Source organism: Lissotriton helveticus, chromosome 1_1 (genome assembly GCF_964261635.1).
Source record: "Lissotriton helveticus chromosome 1_1, aLisHel1.1, whole genome shotgun sequence".
NCBI lineage: Eukaryota > Metazoa > Chordata > Amphibia > Caudata > Salamandridae > Lissotriton > Lissotriton helveticus.
In genome coordinates this window covers 1,339,566,704-1,339,589,754 of record NC_136057.1, presented here as the reverse complement: position 1 = coordinate 1,339,589,754, position 23,051 = coordinate 1,339,566,704, and the positions used below count along the sequence as shown (strand labels likewise).

Below are 23,051 nucleotides of genomic sequence, written 5' to 3'. Positions count from 1 at the left end.
ACTCTGTCTATCGCCCTCACTCTATCGCCCTCACTCTTATCTATCGCACAACAACAGCATCACTCAGGGGCACCACAGCATCACTCAGGGGCACCCCATCACTATGCGCTACCACAGCATCACTGAACGCCACCGCATCACTTGTCGCCACCACATCACACAGCGCCACCACAGTATCAATCTGTGCAAAAATGTTTCAAGCTTTATTACAAATGTCACAAAAAAATGTTGATATTTCCCTTCTGTTCTTATATTTTAGTCACAATACAATACACTGAGCATAATCTCCACAAAAGTTAATTACAAAAGTTTAAGCTATTGCCATTATAAATTACAATAACTTTTATTTAAGTATTAATTTTTAAAAAAAATATTATTTATAAAATCAATACTTCTAAGTCACGTAAATACAAAACATGTTGTATTAAAAATGCTATAGGTGTCACATTGTCAAAAAATAAAATTATTAGCATTGTCAATGACAAAGCTATTAATTTCACAATTTTCAAAAATAACACATAAATAACAAATTTGTCATGTACAAGACAAATAACTCAAACTTTCCTAATGCGAGCCCTATTGCATTGCAAATGCTTGTTGTCATCTTAAGAGCATTTGTGTAGTGCCTTTCTGCTATTTGCACGGGCTTGCAGCGCTATAGCAGAAATTTTGACTGCAGACCTGGCGGTTGGAGTATCAGACATGGGTTCTATGATGCCTATGATGCACCGGAAAAAAGGCTGATTCATAGATGGGTTCTATGATGTGTGCAGTGGCGACTCGTTGTGTTAAAAGAACAGAACACCCATGTCTAAGCGGAGTTTGAGATACATGTTTGTGTCGGAGCGAGTAAGCCATCGGGCAATAAAGGGCATCTCAATTCGGGCCAGGGTAAACATTTGCCCACTGCCCAGCTGATTATGCTGGGTTGTGTACCTGAATTGTTGTTATCGACATTGAAAGGCGTAAAGGGTCTGCTGTGAGGCAGACATGTCGCTGCTACAGCACACACTCAGATAACTCCACCAGCAAGCACATTAACTCGCTGATATTTCAGCAACAAGTGCGAAGTGGGTCATTGATCTTACAACTGAATTATCGATTGTGTGGATGGGGCTCGGTTTCAGTTGTAACCCTGGACCCCAACATTGTATGAACTTGGACGAACCATTATCCGTCATCTCTTCAGTCCCCTTATCTTCCCCGAAGTAACTGAATCTGCTTAGAAGTAGGCTCAATGCAACACAGCGCTTTATATTTGAAAAAATGGGAATATAGGTAAACGCTCATCCATAAGATTCTGCTGCATCCTCACTGCAAGCACAAGTAATGAATCACTTTACAAGCCGGGATTTTCTTAAACTATATTAACAGATCAATTCAAGCACTACTGCGATTCCTGTTTAGAAGAAATGAATTGCTCCAGACACAAGAGCCACAACCTGAAACGAGATTGGAATAAGCACTTAAGCTAGTATGCCCACCCCCACAAGTTAACGCACTATATAACTCACTTACACAGTATAAGCGCCAACTAAAGCAGTGGCAATCAGATGCTGCAAAACTGCACACTGGGAATAAGGTCTAGGGTTGAGAATGTGGACTTTGGAACCAGCCCAAAGTTCAGAATTTAGCTGCTTTCATTGTGCGATCTTGTGCAAACAGGATACCAGAGAGAACATTAAATAACAAAGTATGCGGACATTGGAGTCAGGTCCAGTCCCTAATGGAGGCCAGCCCTGCCTCACAAAGATCAGAAATACTCTGCCCATCAGTCGTATCTTATGTGTGTCTCGGGGACTCTGAACCAGGCTATTACATTGTTCCACTTCAGTCACCACCATCGCTCTTTTCCTGATTGAATACTCCCTAGACGGCTCACTCAGCAGTCTTTTGTCGCAGCGACATTTGTTTCAAAAAGTCACTCACCCCTCATCATGGAGTCGATGGTCAGCAAGAACCGACTCGCCTCTCGGTTCCAGGCATGCCCAGGCTTCCTCCGGGGTGGAGAAAACCTCGAACTTGTTGGCATGTATAACCTTGAATCTTACAGGGAACATTAGGGCATAGCGCATCTCTATCTGTCGTAAGTGCTTTTTCACCGGAAAAAAGGCTTCTTTCTCTGTACTGCAAAGGGTAATCTGGAAAGATATTAACTTTACTGTACTCCACTAGCCAGGGGCCTTAGTCCTGGGACACCTGAAGAACAGGTCCCCGTCTCTATAATTAATCAACCTGTCCTAGTTGGGCATGCTACCCAGGACCATCAGGTATCATTCCAAGAAGAAGAAAGTGGATTGTTTGCCCTCTAACGCTGGTTTCCAGCCAATTCTCTAAAAAGATCTCCATACTTGGACCCAGTGTTCTTTCTCACAGCCCCACTATCCTTATATTGGTGCAACATGAGCATCCTTTTGCATCGTCCGGCTTCATCGTCAAGATGCCTATCTCATCCTGGAGTGTCTTGACCTGAGAATTGGCCTCTTTAAGGGAAGGATGTACCGCCGTCAAGAACAATTCATTTAATCGGCCCTGTCTTTGAGTTTGTTGTGGTCCGTATGTGGAAGACCTATTTCTAAAGTAAGGACATACGTTTTGGGTTTAAGGAGGCTTTAATGGACAAAACCCTAAGTGTCTCATCAAATTCCATGTGTGCTCCTGTAATGTTTTTTTCCATTGCATTGGTAGGTGACTACATTTACCCACAACAACAAAAATACCCCAATGGACCAGCAAGTGGTCAGTAGAACAGTTCTACTGACCACTTGCTGGTCCATTGGGGTATTTTTTGTTGTGGTCAAAATTCTGTCTTAGGGGGGCATACTCCGACTGAGAAACCTCTCAACCCCCCATGTACGGGGATAATTCACCGAAACCTTGTTGTATATACGACTACATTTACCCTCCAATATATCTGGGGACCCCAAACCTGCCAAAAAGAGGTTACTATGGGATCTTTTTGACTTTACCTTGTCGGAGTTTCAACGTGCTGTTTGTGGTTCCACTCACCCAGGTTGTGGTCAAAGGAGCACCCGTGGCAAAGTAGTATGAAGCATGCAATCGAAGGAGGAGGGTCGACTGCTGACCTACTCAGTGGTAGAAGTAGGCGGGAACGGAAGGGCACGGTGTGCCCCTACTTCTAAAAATTATTTCAGTCTGTTCCCCTACTTCTTACTTTCAAAAAAGCATCCCGGGACAGCAGGAATAGTCCGACTTAAAAAACTAACTTTTTTCATTCAGATTCCAGGGGCTGCTCGCACTTCCCTGTTGAACTTCAGAGGCTGCAGCAGCCCCTCCCTGAGCTCCCACAGACGGAGGGCAGGCCCATTGTCATTCCTATTGAGGCAGATTATCCCCTTTCGAATGACAATGCGCCCACCCTCTGCCTTTAGCATATCAAGTGCCAGTGAGATCGGAGTTGGTGATTACCAGGGCCAGACTGGGTACAGAAACCGGCCCTGGCAAACTGCTCAGCCGGCCTCCCCTGGGGTGAGGGGGAGTGCAGCCCAGCAGCTTGAGCATACGTGCTTTCTGTTTTGGGCAAGAAATCTGCCTTCTACCAAGTGAACTCACAAATAGGAATTAGTGGTCGTATTTCAGAGACCAGTTTCACCCAGACCTATAACAAAAAGCTTCATTGCACTAATGTCGTAATGCTTTGTACCTTTACTTTACTACAGACTTCTTGCTACCACCCATTGTCACTTGTGTTCAGCGGTCCATATTGTCGGGAGTTGAGACATTTTTGATTTTCTCACCATCAGTCATTTGCAAATCAATAGGATTACCTCTTTTGTTAGTCCTTATCACCGTCAACCCCATCCCTGTGTTATGTTTGTTTATTTATTTACTATGCATTTATTTTGTTAGTTTTATATAGTGCAAACTTAACATAATAGGTATAAGAGCACTTTACATTAAAACAGTTTCATACATACATTTTTCATTTCGGTGAAATTCACAAAGGAACAGTATCAGGTCACAGATAATATTTCCAGTTCCATTTCGGTTTTGGCCGATTTTGTTACAGAGGGCCGATATTGCCGACCCCCAGTAACAAAATCAGCCTCCCAGGGGCCCAAAACCGTCCCCCCCACCCTAGCAGCCTACCGGGAAAACGCCCGGTGCCTGCTATGGCCATTCCGGGCCTGGTGATTACAGAGGAGCTTTCCCCAGACAGAGTACTTTGGGGAACTTGACACCTTGTGTAATTTACAATTAGAAGTACAGAGTTCCCCAGAGTTTGTTGTGATAGTGTGTGACCAAGAGGAAAGTGAACCAGCAGGGAACTAAGGGGTTCCCTTGGTGGGACTAAAGAACCTCACACATCCAGCAGGCTAAGTGACATACTTCATCACTCATCGGCTAGGTGTCGTGCTTCATCATCGGCTCTTTACTCCTACGTCAGACCGGCGCTGCAATGACTGACGGAGTACGCGAGGGTACTACTTTTGGTGGAGATCTTTTGTCCCGGCCGAAAAAATGAGCGGAAGTGTGAGTGTTCTCGTGTGGTGTAGTCGTGAAAAAGTGGTGAAGGGTGTTTTAAAAAGGTGTCAGTTCACAGGGGGAGTTTAATGGCGTGGCTGGCTCCCTTAGTAAAAGGGTGAAAAGGGGGAGTTGAAACCTGCCTAGTTAGTCCAGGTGACTAACTCTACCCTCTTTATTGGTCGACATGTTTCATGCCACTAGGGCAATTCTTCAGGACCTATCGGTAGTGTACTACACAGTGCACACAAGTGAAAATATTAAAAACATAGAAAGTATACAACCTTGGTAGGTCGGTAAACGGGCAGGCCTTTGGTCCTACTCTGTGGGATTTGACCTAAAAGGAAAAGTAGGAAGGGTCAAATAGGTAGCAGAAACCAAATGTATGGGCAAATGATATCTGTATTTGAAGTGGTTCCAGAGGGCACACACTGTCTGGTCGTTAAATAGCCGTAACACGGGCTAAATAAAATCGGTGAGTGAAGCTATTGCACAGTGGGGGCACCTCACCGAGCAACCATTACTCAGTCAAGAAAATTAGGAGCTGACCAATGGACTCACTATGTAAATTTAAACAAAAGAACACAAGGAAAAGGGCAATTTTCAGCGTTCGAGGAAGCAAACTTATCTACGTTCGAGGAAGAAAACAACAACACAAAACAAAGCCATTCTTTCACAGTGGATACAGAAAATAATGTATATGAAGGAGCATGGTCCTTACCCTAAGTGAAACCTACTAGGGCCCCGCAGACTGTTCCCGTGGGTTCGACACACATATGGATATGGTACCTATAGGGAACAGAAATTGTAGAGGGGGCTCACAAGTGGGAACAGGAGATGCTCAAAAGGGTAGAGCTCTGCGGAATCCACCATTGTACCCGAAGCAGATAGAGGCAGCCCGTGACAGTAGCTAACTTCCGGGAGGTACCCAATGCTAAGGCAGCACAGGGAGACCTGAACGCTAAGCCACCGGGTGAGGGAGCCGCAGTCGGGGAAAGGTATCCCGCAGGAGGACTGACGTGTCAGGCACAGAACCGGAACGCGGGCCGAGGACAACCCAATCCCCCCGTCAGCACAAGGCGTCAGGGGAGGTCGGGCAACCCCCAGTCCGCGTCCAGCCCCACATCCGCACATAGTACCCACAGAAAGGAGCAGCGGACCCGTGGCAGCGTTGTGTCTCCAAGGACCACACAAGATGGGTCTCGACGGTCGACCATCAGGCATACCTCTAGTGCAAGCGAAGACGTCCAGAGGACCCGCATCACAGGAGCCCAGGCACACACTTACCTGAGCGGCGTGGGAACATCACCTGTCAGCACCTACCCCCGCGTACAGCGCCTGGTCAGGGCGCGGAACAGCTGGTGCCCGTCATCCGCCGGGACCAGGGTTATGAACGCCGCGTTGCCTCGTTGCAACTTCTTCAGGGCAATTGGGGGTTACCCACTGCTATTGCCACTATCTTTAAACACACACCTGGGGTTAGCGTCTTTCACGCATACCGGCTATCCCTTCTTTTTTATTTTTAACTGTTTATTTACAAAGTATGCCCGTGTCCTCACAGATCACGTGTTGATTGCGGGAACCCGCTATCGTCGGGTATCCCACGCTCGGTCACCGGCACTTCAAAATGTCACCCGCGCGAAGAAGTTGCAGAAAATATGAGCAACGAAACATGTTGGCGACTGTGACCCACCTGAGACTGTGTATGGTGTGAGTCATTTTTATGTTAGAAGGATTTACAGCCCAGAATAAATCGAGAGTGGCTAGTGAATTCTTCTATTTTAATTGTGTGAGATCCACGTTTCTTTCTCACTGGGGGTTTCTGTTTTTGTGTTATATATGCACAATAGTATAGCAAGTACAACACGTGGACTTGCTTTGATAGGAACAGTCAGCAGATTGTGGGGCTGATGTTGAGAAGGAGCACCGTTATACGTTGTTGGTCTTTTTCTGTTTTCATTTTCCACTGCTATGAGAGTGAGTCACCGATGATGATAATTGGGTATACTGGCAATTGCTAGTCAGACAACCCGATTGGCGGTTCTTCCGTGAGGGGCTCACTCTCTTCTCTACACTTTTTCCACTAGCACTGTTTGGTGGGTTTTGGTATTACGACAGATTGAATATTTACCGTGTTTGTACCATATTAATGTTTGACACTTGGATGCAAGAAGAATAGCCAGAGAAAAACTGGCCTGTGGTAATAAAAAATTGTTTGTACCACTACAATCCATGCCAAATTATAAACTAATTAAGAGTGTCTAGGGCGACAGGCCTGTTGTATATTCCAGTCTTGGGAGGACCTGGCCTGGCAGTTCGGGCTGGACTGTTCCCATTGGGTGCAGGATCAAGACTGATTTGCATATGGCTGGGTCCAAACTGGAATGGCGAGCAAAAAAACGATGGATTTAGGCCCAGATCTCTGAACTGGGGTGAATGTATGATATTATTCTGCATTCTGTCTACCAGTTGTTCTTTTTGCTATATTATGATTGAGCAGCTAGCTGGCTGACCTTAATATGAAGGAGCCTTTCTGGGTTTCCGTGAGTCTGGATTCTCCTGAAGAGTCCCTTTCTCTTCTGAGCCCTTCTTAACACATGTGTACAGGAGGAGCCCTGTATTCATGACCTCAATGTTTGAGACAAAAAATAACCAATGATTTATGAACAATGCGAGTAAAAGCATTAAGGTAACATGTTGTTCCTGCTTATATTTCACACGCTTTACATAAACCTGTATTCCCTATGAGTGTTTGCTTTTTCCTGAATTAAACCTCAAATAAACATGTTTATCCATTGTTTTAATTAAATAACGTTATAAGCTGTAAGTGGTCAGTGAAATGCTAAACGTACTAAAAATTGGTATGTTTTGCTATTTCTAGCCACACCCCCGACTCCGCCCACTGATTCAATCTTCGGTTATTCCCGCCCCCTGATTCTCCACCCACAGTTCCCCTACTTTTTTTTCCCACTTCGACCACTGGACCTACTAAATGATGTGGTTTGCAATGCACAGCTTCATATGTGCCAATGTAGTGCCAAGCAATGACCTCCGGAGTGTTGAACTGCCCACACATCAGTGTATCAGGCTTATGTCCACAGGGGCCCTCTTGGTGCTGCCCCACCAGAGATACACCAGTGTTGAGAGGAGGGAGGAAAAATACAGATAACAGACCAAGAAAAACCGTGGCGGGTAGGGGGAATGAGGCCACGGCATTCACTGGACCCGTCACATAAGGCTCAAGCCACATTGTGCTGTAGGCCCAGATGTTTCGTCCCCTGGTTGCCCCCAATGAAGGAGCAATGCCAGTTAGTGTGGCTCACTATACAAAGGGTGTGAAAAAGCAGGGTCCTTTCGGTTTCACAGGAGCTGAAACCTGGAGCAGGCTGAACCCACAAGCCTCCCCAGACCGTCTCACAGGATGAGAAAGGCTGCGACCGCTGAGGCTCTCTGAGGGCGCAGTTTGAGGGTCCACTGCAAGCACTGTTACTCCAAAACCAGCCTAATCACTGAGGCCCAACAGTATTTGAGGTATGTTGGCTGATGCCTACAAGGCCTCACTATTGATAAGCCTGCAAGCTGTATTGCGTAGGCATTAATCTCATGTTTCAGGTCAGCATAGGGTATTGATCATCTCGTAGGGAAACCACCTCGATGCGCTATTGGGGGGCAGGATACCCCTCACGATCAATGTTGCCAGGGCTATTCAGTGGAGCTCATCATCTTGATCACGACCCGAGAAATACTGAAATTTAAATAGTGTCCTTCAATTGTCACTAAACATGAAGATCTACTCCTCAATCTTTTACACACACAGTACATTCAAACATTCACCTCACACGTGCCAAATGTAACCCTTGTCTCGCTTGAAGGCATGTGTTTTCTATAAGTACATAAGCAAGGTTTAGTATAAGATGACAGCTGCATTTTACACGATTAGGCCTAAAAAAATTGTTTTGACAAAAGTAGTTTTTGCGTGTAAGGAATAAGTGGTGCCACTTAAAACTATTACTTTTATGTATAAAATACAAGCACTGCAGTTTATTTATTTGATAACGGCACACACAAGGTTGCTATTGATACACATATGTATGCTCCAGAATCACTGGCAATAACACAATCAAGCTAAAACTAATTACTTCTGTAGAATGAAGGGGTTTTGCCACTTATCTTCCTACAATGACACGCAAATGACTGAATGCCAGGTTAAAGGCTGTCCAGCAAAGTATCATAAGAAAGCAATGCCAATGGGTCCCATGCGTTGGTATTTTGGGGATTCATTAAAAGCATACCTCAGAAGGGAGTAAAATTAAGAATTGTCTATCTCCCTTAAGAAGGAAAAAGGAAACCTTTGGTTTGAAAGAAGGCAGGGGAATTTGCAAAGTAGATAACTGTGGACTCACAGCAGGTATCCACTATTGAAAAAGGAAGTTACAAAGCTCATGCTTCAGGTCAAGCAGCGCTGTCCCACTGTACATCAGAATAGAATGTACGATGCTCAACATAACGCATTTGTATTCATAGTCAGATGATATTATTAATTTCTTGTCTATAGATATAGAAACATAACTATAGATGTGTCCTGGATCAATTAGGATTGTATTTCAGAATATTATATACAGAAAGATCATCTAAAAAAGATTTTGTTTTCTAAATACTGTTCACAATAATATCATCCCATTGGGTGTAGATATTCTATTTTTAACCCCAATGGAGAGAAGTTCTCATTGAAAATATTTAGGACATAATGTTTATGTCGGACGATATTCTGACAATGATATTCTGGTCCCACTGATCAATTTAGAGGCACCGCAGTATATTATTTAACAGTGTATTACAAGTTTGGTGAGTAGCTTTAAATGGAGGATGTCTTCCCTCACCAGAAACACACATTTAGCTTTATTAAAATTCATCTTAGCAAGCTAAGCAAAAAAGAAGGTAATACCCGTCGTGCAATGACCAGCAATAAAATACTTAAGACCTGCTGTGGAATGAAAATTTATATTGCGTTCTGCTCATATTTGTAGCACATTTTAAGTCTTGCTGATGAAAAAGCTGTAGTCAACAAGAAAATCTCCAGATACATTTGTAGACTAGTAAGGCGGATATATGGTTAAATATCACCGAATAAAATATTACCAGCAAATATATTGCCAAAATAATATCAAGGAGACAAATATCAACTTAAAATAGTTGTATGGAAGTCAAAAAGATCGACAGATAAAATATAGAAGACCTCAAAATGGTAATAAATAGGCATTTATTTGAAAATTGAACTATTATACACGTTAACTTTAAAACAAATATTAGCTTTAAAAATAAAATTCCAATATAATATAAAAATAAAAAAGTAGAACCTACAAATAAAATAAAAATATATAATTTAAAGCAGTTGCAAAACATATTTTTAAATATAAATAACAAAAATAAATAGCAGGTATAATTACTAGAATTTTTAAAAAATATATACACTAACATAATGAAAAAATAAATTAGACAAAATATTACTACAAACAAAATAATAAAAAATATTTGCATTGTACTAACTTTTAAGATGAAAACAAAAATGTATTCTAAAACAATTTAAAAACTATCAGGTTAAAAATCTACTTGGAGGGTATCAAATGTACTACTGCTACTTCAATCTGACTAACAGTAGGGATCATGTTGACCTTTAGTGAGGTAAGATTTGCTATTCCCACTCCATTAAAAGCAACTGTAAAGAAAGTGTTGGACTCTGGACGGGTTAGATTTTTTTTTCCTATTCCAATGTCAGTAACAGTAGGGAAACTGTTGGATTCTAGAGGGGTCAGATTTACTATGTTGGATTTTGGAGGGATCAGAACTAGTATTCCCGCTCTAGCATAAGCAACAGTAGAGAAAGTATTTACATTTAATTTTCACTATCTTAAAGTGAAACAAAATAAATTAAATATAGACATATATAATACATCAGCATAAAATACATTTTTGTAGACAATAAAATACTTCTATAATATTTACATAAAATGTTAAAAACGAAAAACACAAAATTAACATACAATTATACTTAAAATGGTATTAAGTTATATCAATTAAAAAATGGATTTAAAATACTTCTGTCTATTACTGTACCACACAAAACCACATTCTAATTAATAACAGAAAAGTGACTGTAAATATTATTTAAAATAACACTATAAAAGTTGTATACAAAAAATCTTACCATAATTTAATAATAATCATTGCAAAAACAAATACATAATGAACACATGCAATTATCTAAGAAGTTATTAAATTAAAAAAAGTATTGTAAATGATCAATTAAATAACTTAAAAAGTATACTTTTCTAATTAAAAGATTAAATGTTATACATTTTTTATAATGAAATAAAAAAACATCCTATCCTATTCCCCTACAGATCCAGGTAATCCTACCAAGAGAAATATGCATTTACTATTCAATTGCCACAATTACTTACCTTAAACTTGCAAGTTGATATTATGGAGTTGGTATATGTCTGGATTAGCATTAAAAACATAATATTTTGTTACTATAAACTTATGGCCGCAGTATCTGGATAGCCTTTAGGGTCTAGTATAAGCTATATGTATCAATATCCTGTTTTAGCTATCCGTTACTGCAGGTGAGGGCTCAAAGTATAGGCTAATGTCACTTACAAACACATCTGAGAAATATTTACCAATATATTCACAAGTAGGCTAGAAAATGTAAAGCCAAAGATTGGTGGGTTTGGAGGAGGGATGCAACAAGTGGGGGTTGCAGAAGGAGAGAGTAGTTGCAGAACATGTGCTTTGGTGAACATTAAAAGGGACATCAGTGCAAACAGCTTGCTGCTAGTGCTTCAAAGTACTATGCATTACCCACAAATCACTACACAGCCTCCCCCAGATTTAAAAGACCACTGGCTAGCAAACTAGCAAAAGAGGTATCCCTAACCCACCTCTTCTTGTCAACAATGACATATAAACCATTTCTTGGACTGGCACAAGTCCTGAAAAGGTATACAGGAGATAATGTAGCATAGTGAATGCTTAGTGAAATCACTTGATGTAACACAACGCCTTGTCGGGGGTAGTAAGAGCTGTATGTATACAATTACATTAGGAAGTGATGTTGCTCAGTCTGATTTTTATTTTTCCTTTGCACCTATGTACCTCACGGGGAAACATCCTTTACGACGCAACTTTTACCATGCAGTGCCTTTACAAGGCAGGTTTTTCAAAGCAAGTCATTACAACGAATTGCGTTGGGGGGCGCTCTAGGATAGGTAATAGTTTAATTTACTATCCAACACCTTCCCTACTATCCACGGGGACTGGAGTTGGAATTGTAAATTAAACTATTCACTATCCAGCACCCCCAATGCAAGTCGTTGTAACGACTTGCGTTGAAAAACCTGCGTTGTGAAAGCATGCGTGGTAAAAGCATGCGTTGTAACAACGTACATCCGGACCTCACAATGGTCCATTAAAAACACATTTCAATACATTCAGTAATCTGGGGTGGTCATACCCCTCCCTGAAAATTGACCTAATTTACAGTCAGGGTTGGCATACTTGTTCTGCTGTATGATTTATGAATGTTCATATATGTAAACAATTCTTGTATTTGCACATTATCATCATTTTCAATGGCACCTACAGGCTTTAGACTATAGAAAGCTAGTGATGCATGCATGCATTTTACTCATCTAGTCCTTTGCATGGTACGAAATAATGCACAAATGTACATAACTCCTAAGCAATTAAATATCTATGGAAAGATTACTTTAGGAACGTATGTACTCTTACTCTTAGATAATTATCATTTCTATTTCAGACTCATAAGAAATTTTAAACAATTATGGTAAATTAAAATGTCATAGCACTTCTGATCGTGTATTAATTTAGTCAGGGAATGGTACACTTATTTACAGTACTTAATAGGTACATGTTAATTCTATCAGTATGCAGAAGTGAGTTTATACCTGTAAATGGAATGTGAATAACTTTTAACTACAATTTTTAAAAACGTTTTGTTAATCACATACAGATGAGTAATTGAGCTCTAACAACAAGAACAACAAAATGACTCAAAGTGAGAGCATATTTGCCACTTTTTTTTAGCTTTGTTTGGAGTTTTTGTGTGTGAGTCTTGCTGGCATTCTTTTAATCAGTTGAAACACAAAAGTGCTTCTTTCAACTGATGGAAACAATACCATAGGATAAGTGATACTATTGTAAACAGTGGACACTTCCCCTTGCAGGGAAGAACTCCAAAGATAACCCCTCATGGTATATTCTCTGAGATATAGAGGATGCTGTTAGCAGCGTTAAAAAAACCTTTATGGGGCCACTTTGCTTATCTAGGCAAAAGCATACTTAGTGATTGCAAAATGGAACTGATGGTCACGGTGAAGACAGAGAGACAAAGGGCCCGATTACTAGTTTGGCTGTTCGGTGCCAGGTCTGCAGGTACTGAATTAGGGGTTTCACATTAGGATAAGGATACATTATTGCACGGCTAAAGCAATGATATTACAGCTAGAATTAGATGGTAGGATTCAAGTGTTAAAGAAGAAAATGAGTTGTTTAAAATGGTAAAACAAATCTCACACATTCTTTCGAACCAGTTGTACTTAGCATTCATTTATAAAATTTCTAAGTTAAAGTTAAGTTGTCAAAGTTATTTTTAACTGTCCACCTAGATTTAATGTCGGTCTTTAACAGTGTCAGGGCATCAAGAAATGTATTCCAAACCCTTGCTCTTCGCCTCACGAGCTGGAAACAAGTGGGATGTACATTTCACAACTTGTGAGAATGGGGTCACAAATTTACTATGATAACTTGACTTTTGGATTTCCATTTAGATAATTATCTGCTAATAAATGCATATCCAGTTATTGGGAGGATAAATGTTGGAGAACATTGAAGCCCTGTTGTTTCTCTTTCAGTCAGGCAGAACTCAGCCGCAGGCTGTGCAGGTAAGGGCGGAGGGGCCGGGTTGGGGGGTATTCAACAGACGTTCATGCAGGGAAATTAAATAAATAATAAAGTTTCCCTCTTGGTCGTATGTCAAAATTCCCCCCCACCCCCAACCCGGCCCCACCACTCTTACCTGCATGGTCTGTGGCTTGCAGAACCGTATTTCATCTTAACCATAGAGAGGCGATTATTGATGCAAATGGAAACAGGACAAAAAATTGGGGTCGCCGACAAATAAGGCAAACCATCCACATGTGATCTCAAGTCCCCGATGTGGAATTCAAGGAACAGTTAGACTTTAATATCTGCTGGATGAATAGTTGTTAAAGCACCAGAAATAATTCTGTAGATCTGAGAATGATCTGGAAAACACTTTTTAGGATACATTGGCCACCACAAAAATAGAGAAATTGACTGCTGGTGCCTGACCTTTGCTGGCAGAGCAAGCATATAGTGGTAATTTAAACACAAACATTTTGGCGACATTTTCATTAGTACCCAAGTGTACATGCAAGAATTCAGATGGTTTGAATAACGAAAATTAAACTCAACACATGCCTTGTAAGAGCAGGGTGCACCTGCAGCCTAATGCACTAAAGTACAAAGACCAGCAAGTGCTGAAAGCAATGATGGTTGTTTGGTTATAACAGATGGAATACGTGGCAAGTTTATAAACGGTTTTATAGTGAGTTGAGAAAAATATGAAATTTTTTAAAGAATATGGTCCAAGATGGTTGAGATGCATGGTTCTAATTAAGAATAGTGAGGCTTTGATTGGGATGTATTTTTTGTATATCTATAGCCTTTTTACCTAATTTACATTTCCTAACCATTTTTCTGTAGCTTTTTGTCATCTTTATAACTCTTACTAAAGAGGCACATACATTACTATCTGTATTTTATATATGGCTCTATCTTTTGATGTCTTGACCCAAGTTATGTAATTTCTGTGTACTGTAAATTAAGTATAGATACTAAAATCATTTTTTTAAGTATGCTACTAATAAATACATTTGATTTTCAATTTCCTCCAACAGCATTGAAGTTTTTTAACCTGCATGGAATCGGAATTCACCAGAAAAAGATGGCAGTGGATATTGACAGAAACCTACAAATTATTTGGAGTAGACATGGGCACCCATATGTGACCTATTACATGTACCGAGTCAAAGGCGAGGCATATCTCCCCCGACAGATTGACGGCATATCTGGGGGCCCGTACACCATTGTAGTCATCACCCTAGGCCAGCACTTTAGACTTTTTCCTATTGAGGTTTTCCTCAGACGGGTGGTCAATATTCGCAAGGCCATTGAACGTCTTCACATTAGGAGCCCAACCACAAAAGTCATCATTAAATCTGAAAATACTAGAGAATTGCACCCTGACATTGAACGATTTAGTGATTTCCATGGTTACGTACAATACCTCGCAGTGAATGAAATTTTTCAAGATCTGAACGTTGCCATTATTGACGCCTGGGACATGACCACAGCGCTGGCCACAGACAATGCACACCCACCCGAAAATATCATTGCAAATCAGATTGACATGTTTTTAACTTTTATCTGTCAGGATAGATCACTTACGGAATAAAGTGGCTTGAAAATGTTTTAAAACTACATGAAATGCTATGGGGAAGGCACTAATTTAGTACCTGCGGAGCACAGCAGAGACTGTCAGACTTTGGACATTATTAATGCAGGTATAGTGCCCTTCCTGTCAAAGCATTGAGTTTTTTCAGGGTTAAGGAGGATTTCTGCAGATCTTTCAAGGTTGCTTGCCTTAGGAGCGAAGTTTGATATGGTGCTCATAACGTAGGATTTTTTAGATCTTTTCAGTGGAGGATGATGTGTGATGGTGTGAGGCAAGACTTCCTTGTGTGTGATGAGGCGAGGCAGAGGATAGTGTATGATGTGGTGAGGCAATCTTCGGGATCATATTTGCTAAAGTAAGGGATGAAATGATGTACAAAGAGGGGAAACATTTCATGGTGTTTGTTAAGGTAAGAGATGGAGAGGGTTGAGATGTTGTACAATTATGTGTCATCAGAAGATAGGTTATTAGATAAGTTATAACATCATCTTTGATGAAATACAGGATAATGGTGAGTGGAGTCATGAATAATATGTAATGAAGTAAAGCATGGGGCGATATGTGATGAGGAGATACCTCGAGTTAATTTGATATTGTGAAGTGTTGGAGGATACCTGACCAAATAAAGCATTGCTTGATGTATTATAAGATGAGGTATCTTAGGATGTATGATGATGTAGGACATGATGTCTAGAGCTGGAGAAGTGGTGGGCTCATTATGACACCGAAAAAGGAGATGGATGGAAAGCATTGTTTTGGCTCTGTAAACCTCCAGTCAGGCCGACGTTCTGGGACACACTTTGGTGTGATCCCAGCATGAGTTGATGGTGACCCTCCAGACTCATTGCTTCACTGATTGAGAGACTTGGAGGTGTTGTGGGATGTATTAGAGCTTACTGTGTACCAGGCCCGCCTAAGTCTCATGGTGTAAGAACAGCAGTGAGTAATTTGTAGAGTAGCAGGACTGTTGACTGGGTTCTCGTCAAGCTGGGTGGAGGATGAGACCCAGTGGCTGGTGCGGAGTGGTCCCCTTGACATTCAGTACCCCCATGCTGTGAGCTGAGGGGCACTGCCTACGAGCGGTCACACTAGGTGATTGGGGGCCTTGGAAGATCCACACTGCACAAGATGGCTCCCTTATACAACCCTAATTTGACAAACCACATGGCAGCTTCTGTGGCTGTCGTATGATGGCGACAAAGTATTGGGAAACAATAGCTTTCCTTAATTTGTGAGGTAATGCAGAGTGAATGAACCAGAAAGAAGCTCCCGAAATGATAATGCACAAAATTGAGGGGAAGCTGTAGGGCCTGACTAGTCATGCCCTACGGGCCAAGAAGAGAAGGGGGGAGGGGTGCTGGCCATGGAAGGGTAATGGTGATACTTCACTCACCAGACCTGAGAGAGAAAGTTCTGTGGGTGGCAGCCTACTATTCTTTGCAGATTTATGCTGTAGTGCTTTAGCCAGTAAGAGAGAACTGATGGCTAATCAAAGAGTTGTTGCCACTGGGGCTAAAGGCATCAGTGGGCTACCCTGTGAGGCTGACAGCCGAAGATTGTGGGTAGAATATTGCTTTTCTTAGAGGTGGATTTTTCATGATTATTCTTGCATTCCCTTCGGTCTGACAATGGGTGACTCTTGAGAACACATGGTTGGATGCTATTGACCCAAAGCAAGGTGGAGAGTGGTGTAGTCCTGATTAGACCCAGCCCATGAGTGTAGCGTTTCCGGTAGGCGGATAGGACATAGTTAATGCATGATAGTATTTCTGAGGTGGGATTTCTTTTGGCTTTCTTCTGTCCACTTCTTCTTCCCCAAATCCTTTAAGGAGCTGAGAAACAATCAGTGACTGATGGACTGATGGTCTGGGAGGAGAATATCCCTGATATGTATAAGTGCATTGACCAATGTTTAGTTTTTACTGTGCTAGTTCGAGAACGGATTTGGACTTGTTTTTATTGTCCCCCCCCCCCCCCCCCCCCCCAACCATTGGGGCGTATTTGTCCTTTTCAATAAATACATTTTCAAGTAATTTTAATTTAATAAAAATAAATGGAATACATAACATTTATTTACTATAGATTAAGGTTAAAGTTGTGGTTAATAGGACTACTATGTGGCTTCGTATCACAAGCCCATGCTATGTGAATCAATAAAAATATTTTAAAGATAGAAACCTTAGCTATTTTCTTTTTCTGTTTAAAAAAAAAAGTAAAATAACTAATCAGAAAGAAACAGGTTAGTGTTAGATTCCCTACCTTAGAATATCCCCAGGCGACAGACTGGATCTGGAAAGTTTTGCGTAGCAGTACCCCCTGCGCGTCGGTAGGTGTCGTCTGTGGGTCCGTCGTCGGCGTCGGGATGACGTCGTCGGAGTACTTAGACGCCGCCCTCGCGCGCTGACGTCAGTTCTTCTTTTTTCCACGCCAGCAAGCGCAGATCCGGAAAAAGCAGTACTCCTTAGTCACTTTCTGACTAACTTTTTCGATCCTTTTTGGGTTCTTTTTCGAGTCGGTAGACTCTTGGTGCCGGTAGGGATGCCCGGGTTCAAGCCCTGTGCTGACTGTAACCGTCTGATGTCGGTTACCGACCCCCACCGTCTGTGCCTGTATTGCCTTGGGGCCGACCACAAGTCGTGCCTCGACTGCCGGGCCTTGACGCGAAGGCTAGGCGAGAGCGGTCCCGTAAGCGCCTCGAGCTCCGGCAGTCGGCCCCGCGCCGTTCACGGTCCAGGTCGAGGAGGAGGTCGAAGGACCGGTCGCGGGGCCAGTCATCGCAGCTCGGCGAGTCAACACCATTCGTCGGGCTCCAAGTCCTCAGGTAAGAGGCACAAGAAGTCGAAGAGACGACATCGCTCTTCCGACTCCCCCCCGACGCTCGCACAATGCGGCCGGGGGTTCGGGCGACACCGCCCACGCTGCTCCGCTGGAGCCGCAGTCGCCGCTGCCAACCCCATACCCGCCAGTCCCTGAGCTGAATTGACCCCGAAGGAGATCGATGCCTTCCTCATGGCCGTGAGGTCGCTCTCTCCTCCGCCGGGTCCCGCTGTGGCGCCTTCGGGCTCTGCGACCTCGACTGGGAGCCCAAGCGGGCTGGCTGCTTCGGCCCCGGCGCCGTCAGGTGCTTCACCCCTGCGCCGTCGACGACTTCGGTCCTGACGCCGCAGGACCCCACCGGATCCGGGTCGCAGCTGGTCGACCTTACAACCCCTCCGCCGACCCCCATGGTGTCTCCCCCGACGCCGTCCCCGGACGACGTCGTCCCCAGTCCCTCCCTCGGTCCGAATCCGGCGTCAGACCGGCGTCACTCGACCCTGCATTCGACACCGAGAGAAGAGCAATTCTTCTATGATCCGGCCCCATCCTTTGCACCTGACTATCAGGAGATGGGAGACGAGGAGGATTGGGAGGGGTCTGAGGACCCTCTGGCACGAGAGTGCCAGTTGTATCAGGACTAGGCAGTGGATTTAGGGGAGGCCAGTGGTTTGGACACTTCGCCCGACACTGGCTTTGTCTCCCCTCCTACAGTGGCTATGGAGGAGGGGGCTGTTTACAGCGTGGTGCTGACTAGGGTGGCCAAGGCCTTGGGTCTTGAGCTCCCTGATGCGGCGGTGAAGACTAACCTCCTAACCGAGGTCCTTAAACCGCAGGCAAGCTCTTCGGAGCCTTTACTGCCATTTAATGAGGCCCTTTCTGATGTTCTGTTGGGCACTTGGTCCAGGCCCGCTACAGGTCCTCCTGTAGATCGCAACGTGGCCAGGCGCCACCGCCCGGCCCCGGGCGACCCTAGCTTCCTGTCCACCCACCCCCCCTCCGAGAGCCTGGTTATCCAGGCCTCTAACTCCCAGACCGCATTCCTGACTGCTCCACCTGATCGGGAATCCAAAAGGTATGAGCTGTTCGGTAAGAAGCTGTTCTCCTCACTTAGTTTGGGGTTGCGGTCGGTCAACACCGCTTGCCTTTTGGGCCGTTATACCCACGCTCTGTGGGACACGGTCGCGGACGTGCTGCCAGCTTGCCCGGAGGAGACCCGGGTCAAACTCGCTCAAGCCCTTGCGGAAGGGCGGGATGCAGCACGGTACTCTATCCGATGTGGGCTGGAAACCACCGCCTCGCTGGGCAGGGCGATTTCCACGACAGTGGCGGTTCGCCACCACGCCTGGCTGAGGTCCGCCAACTTTTCGTCTGATGTCCTGAATTCCCTCATGGACATGCCGTTTGATGGTCGTCGCCTCTTTGGCGACAAGGCAGACAGTGCGCTTGAGCGTTTCAAGGACTGCAGGGCTACGGCCAAGTCCTTGGGCCTGTCGGGCCAGCGCCAGCAAACTTCTGCCTTTCGCTCCATTCGGGGCCAAGGAAGGGGCGCCCCCTCACGTCCTGCCAGCCACGGCCCGTAGACTAACATCCAGCTTGGCGGTGGACATGGTAACCGCTGTGGTGGGGACAGCGGCGAGGCCAGTCCACATCCACCCCCGCAGCATCCGCCTCAAAGCCTTCCTAGTGAGGGGGGGCAGGGTTCGCCAACACCTCCTCCTCTGGCGCTCCATCACATCAAACAGGTGATTGCTGCAAATCGTCCGAAACGGCTACTCCCTCCCCTTCGAGGCGACCCCTCCAGCCATGCCACTGCAGTACCACCGCGTGTCGGGGATCACTTGCAACTTCTGCATGAGGAAGTTACGGCCCTCTTGGCCAAGGGGGCCATCAAGCGCGTTCCTGGCCCAGAATTAGGGTGTGGTTGTTACTCCCACTACTTTCTGGTTCCCAAGAAGGGCAAAGGGGGCCTACGCCCTATCTTGGACCTGGGGAACGTCAACGGCTTCCTCCAGAAGAAGTTCAAGATGCTGACTTTGGCTCAGGTCTTAGCTGCCCTAGACCCAGAAGACTGGATGGTAGCATTGGGCTTGCATATTTTCACATCACTGTCCTGCCGGCCTCCGGCGTTACCTGCGGTTCACGGTAGGCCGCGAGCACTTCCAGTTTACCCTGCTCCCCTTCGGCCTTACCAGCGCCCCTCGGGTGTTCACGAAAGTGATGGCGGTGGTCGCAGCTCATCTGCGCAGATTAGGGGTGTCAGTCTTTCCCTATCTCCACGACTGGTTGTTGAAGGCGGGCTCGCCCCAGACAGTAGTCCGCCACCTTCAGACTAAGGCTGGCCTCCTGCACCTGCTGGGGTTCAGAGAACGACTGGACAACAACACCCACAACAGCAAGGAACTCTTCAACGTCGTGAAAGAGCTCTCCAACCCCAACGCCAGCAACAATGACATCATGCCTTCTCAAGACCTCTGCAACTCTGGCCACCTTTTTTCACCGTAAGATTGTCGACATACACAACAGCTTCGGCGCTCAGAACTCGTACCCCACCACCGAACCTACACCCCCCACCGCCACCCTGTGCGCCTGGACTCAGGTCTGCACGGAAGATACCTTCCACACGATGAACACCATACACTCGGGCTCCCCAGCCGATCCCTGCCCACACCACATCTTCAACAAGGCCGACTACATCATCGCACCCAAACTTCGGGACATCATCAACAACTCCTTCATATCCGCCACCTTCCCGGAGAGCTGGAAGAACGCAGAGATCAGCGCCCTCCTGAAGAAACCCACCGCAGACCCCTCAGACCTCAAGAACTTCCGCCCTATCTCGCTCCTCCCCTTCCCTGCAAAAGTCATCGAGAAAACCGTCAACAAACAGCTGACAGCCTTCCTGGAGACGAACGGCTCCCTCGACCCATCGCAGTCTGGATTCCGAGCGAACCACAGCACCGAGACCGCCCTCATCGCGGCCACCGACGACATCCGGACCCTGCTGGACAACGGAGAAACCGCCGCCCTCATTCTGCTCGACCTTTCGGTCGCGTTCGACACGGTCTGCCAGCGCACCCTGACAACCCGCCTCCGCCACGCCGGGATCCAAGGAAAGGCCCTGGAATGGATCACCTCCTTCCTCTCTGACAGAACCCAAAGAGTCCGTCTCCCGCCCTTCCTCGCAGAAGCCTCCAAGATCATCTGCGGCGTACCTCAAGGCTCCTCGCTCAGCCCCACCCTCTTCAACGTCTACATGAGCCCCCTCACAGCCATCGCACGCAAGCACAACCTCAACATCATCTCCTACGCCGACGATACCAAACTGATCCTCTCCCTCACCAACGACCCCACCTCCGCCAAAGCCAGCTTCCAGGACGGAATGAAAGACATCGCAGACTGGAGGAAGCTCAGCCCCCTGAAACTGAACTCAGACAAGACGGAAGTCCTCATCCTCGGCCCATCCATCTCACCTGGGACGACTCCTGCTGGCCCCCTGCTCTGGGCCCCCCACCCAAGCCCACGGACCACGCACGCAACCTGGGCTTCATCCTTGACTCCTCCCACACTATGGCCAGGCAAGTTAACGCCGTTACCTCCTCCTGCTTCAACACACTCCGCATGCTCCGTAAGATCTTCCGCTGGATCCCCACTGGAACCAGGAAAACGGTCACCCAGGCCCTCGTCACCAGCCGTCTGGACTACGGGAACGCCCTCTACGCTGGGACCACCGCCAAACTACAGAAAAAACTCCAGCGCATCCAGAACGCCTCAGCATGACTCGTCTTGGACATCCCCCGACACAGCCACATCTCCGCCCACCTGAAGGACCTGCACTGGCTCCCCGTCAGCAAGAGGATCACGTTCAGACTCCTCACCCACACACACAAGGCTCTCCATGACTTGGGCCCCGAATACCTCAACAACCGCCTCACGTTCTACACGCCAACCCGCCAGCTCCGCTCCACCAGCCTCGCCCTCGCCACCGTCCCACGGATCCGCAGAACCACCACCGGAGGACCATCCTTCACCTACCTGGCGGCCAATACCTGGAACACCCTCCCCACCCACCTACGACTCACCCAGGACCATCTCTCCTTCAGGAAGCCACTCAAGACCTGGCTTTTCGAGCAGTAGCAGCCCCCCCCCCCGCGCCTTGAGACCCTAGCGGGTGAGTAGCGTGCTTCACAAATGTTCTTGATTGATTGATGGGGTTATCCCATCAATGTGCCGAAGTCACACCTGTGTCCCTCTCAGAAGCTCCTCTTCAACGAAGCGGTTCTGGATTCGGCGCAGTTTCGGGTTTATCCTCCCGAACAGCGGGTTCGGGATATTCAGGCTCTGATTCCGATCTTTCAGCCTTTATCCCGAGTCTCGGTCAGGTTGACTCTGCGGCTTCTGGGGCTGATGGCCGCCTGCATCCTTCTGGTGCATCACGCCAGGTGGCGGATGCGGGCCCTGCAGTGGGACCTGAAGTTTCAGTGGGCCCAGCATCAGGGCAACCTGTCCGACCACGTCCTGATCTCGGAGTGCACTGCGAGACAATTGCAGAGGTGGCTCACGGACCGCGATTGGGTCTGCGGCAGATCCCTCTCCCTACCCCAACCGGAGCACGTAGTAGTGACGGATGCGTTCCTCCCGGGCTGGGGGGGCCACATGGGAGAGGCGATCAGAGGCCTCTGGTCTCCGGCGGTGTCCCGGCTCCATATCAACCTTCTGGAGCTGTGGGCGATCTGACTTGCACTGAAGGCATTCCTTCCCTCTGTCCGGGGAAGTGTTGTGCAGGTGTTCATGGACAACAACACCACCATGTGGTACTGCAACAAACAGGGCGGGGTGGGGCCGTGGACCCTTTGTCAGGAGGCTCTGCGTCTCTGGCAATGGCTGGAACACCAGGGTGTCACCCTGGTGGTTCAACACCGTGGAGGTTCCCTGAATGCCAGGACGGACGAACTCAGCCGCCGGTGCATGATGGATCAGGAATGGCGTCTGAACTAGGACGTGGCGCAAGGCCTCTTTCAGCGATGGGTGGAGCCTTGGTTAGATCTATTCGCCACCGAAGAGAACGCGCAATGTCATCAGTTCTGCGCGCTAGAAATTCCAAGGCGGCACTCGCTCGGAGACGCTTTTCGTCGCGAGTGGAGTTGCGGTCTATTGTACTCCTTTCCGCCTATACCACTTCTGCCCAGAG

The 23,051-nt window shown here is 46.0% G+C and overlaps 1 protein-coding gene across 7 annotated transcripts in view; it reads left to right on the top strand.

Annotated features, from left to right (window-relative positions):
- LOC144823836 (NXPE family member 1-like) overlaps positions 1-17,210 on the top strand; it is a 518,225-nt gene extending 501,015 nt beyond the window's left edge. For all 7 annotated transcript variants that reach the window (XM_078682709.1, XM_078682716.1, XM_078682723.1 and 4 more), the window contains one exon: positions 14,490-17,210. In XM_078682709.1, the coding sequence (XP_078538835.1) occupies positions 14,490-15,046 (557 nt within the window). In that variant the 3' untranslated portion in view covers positions 15,047-17,210. The remainder of the gene's footprint in view (positions 1-14,489) is intronic.
- Positions 17,211-23,051: the final 5,841 nt, after the last annotated feature.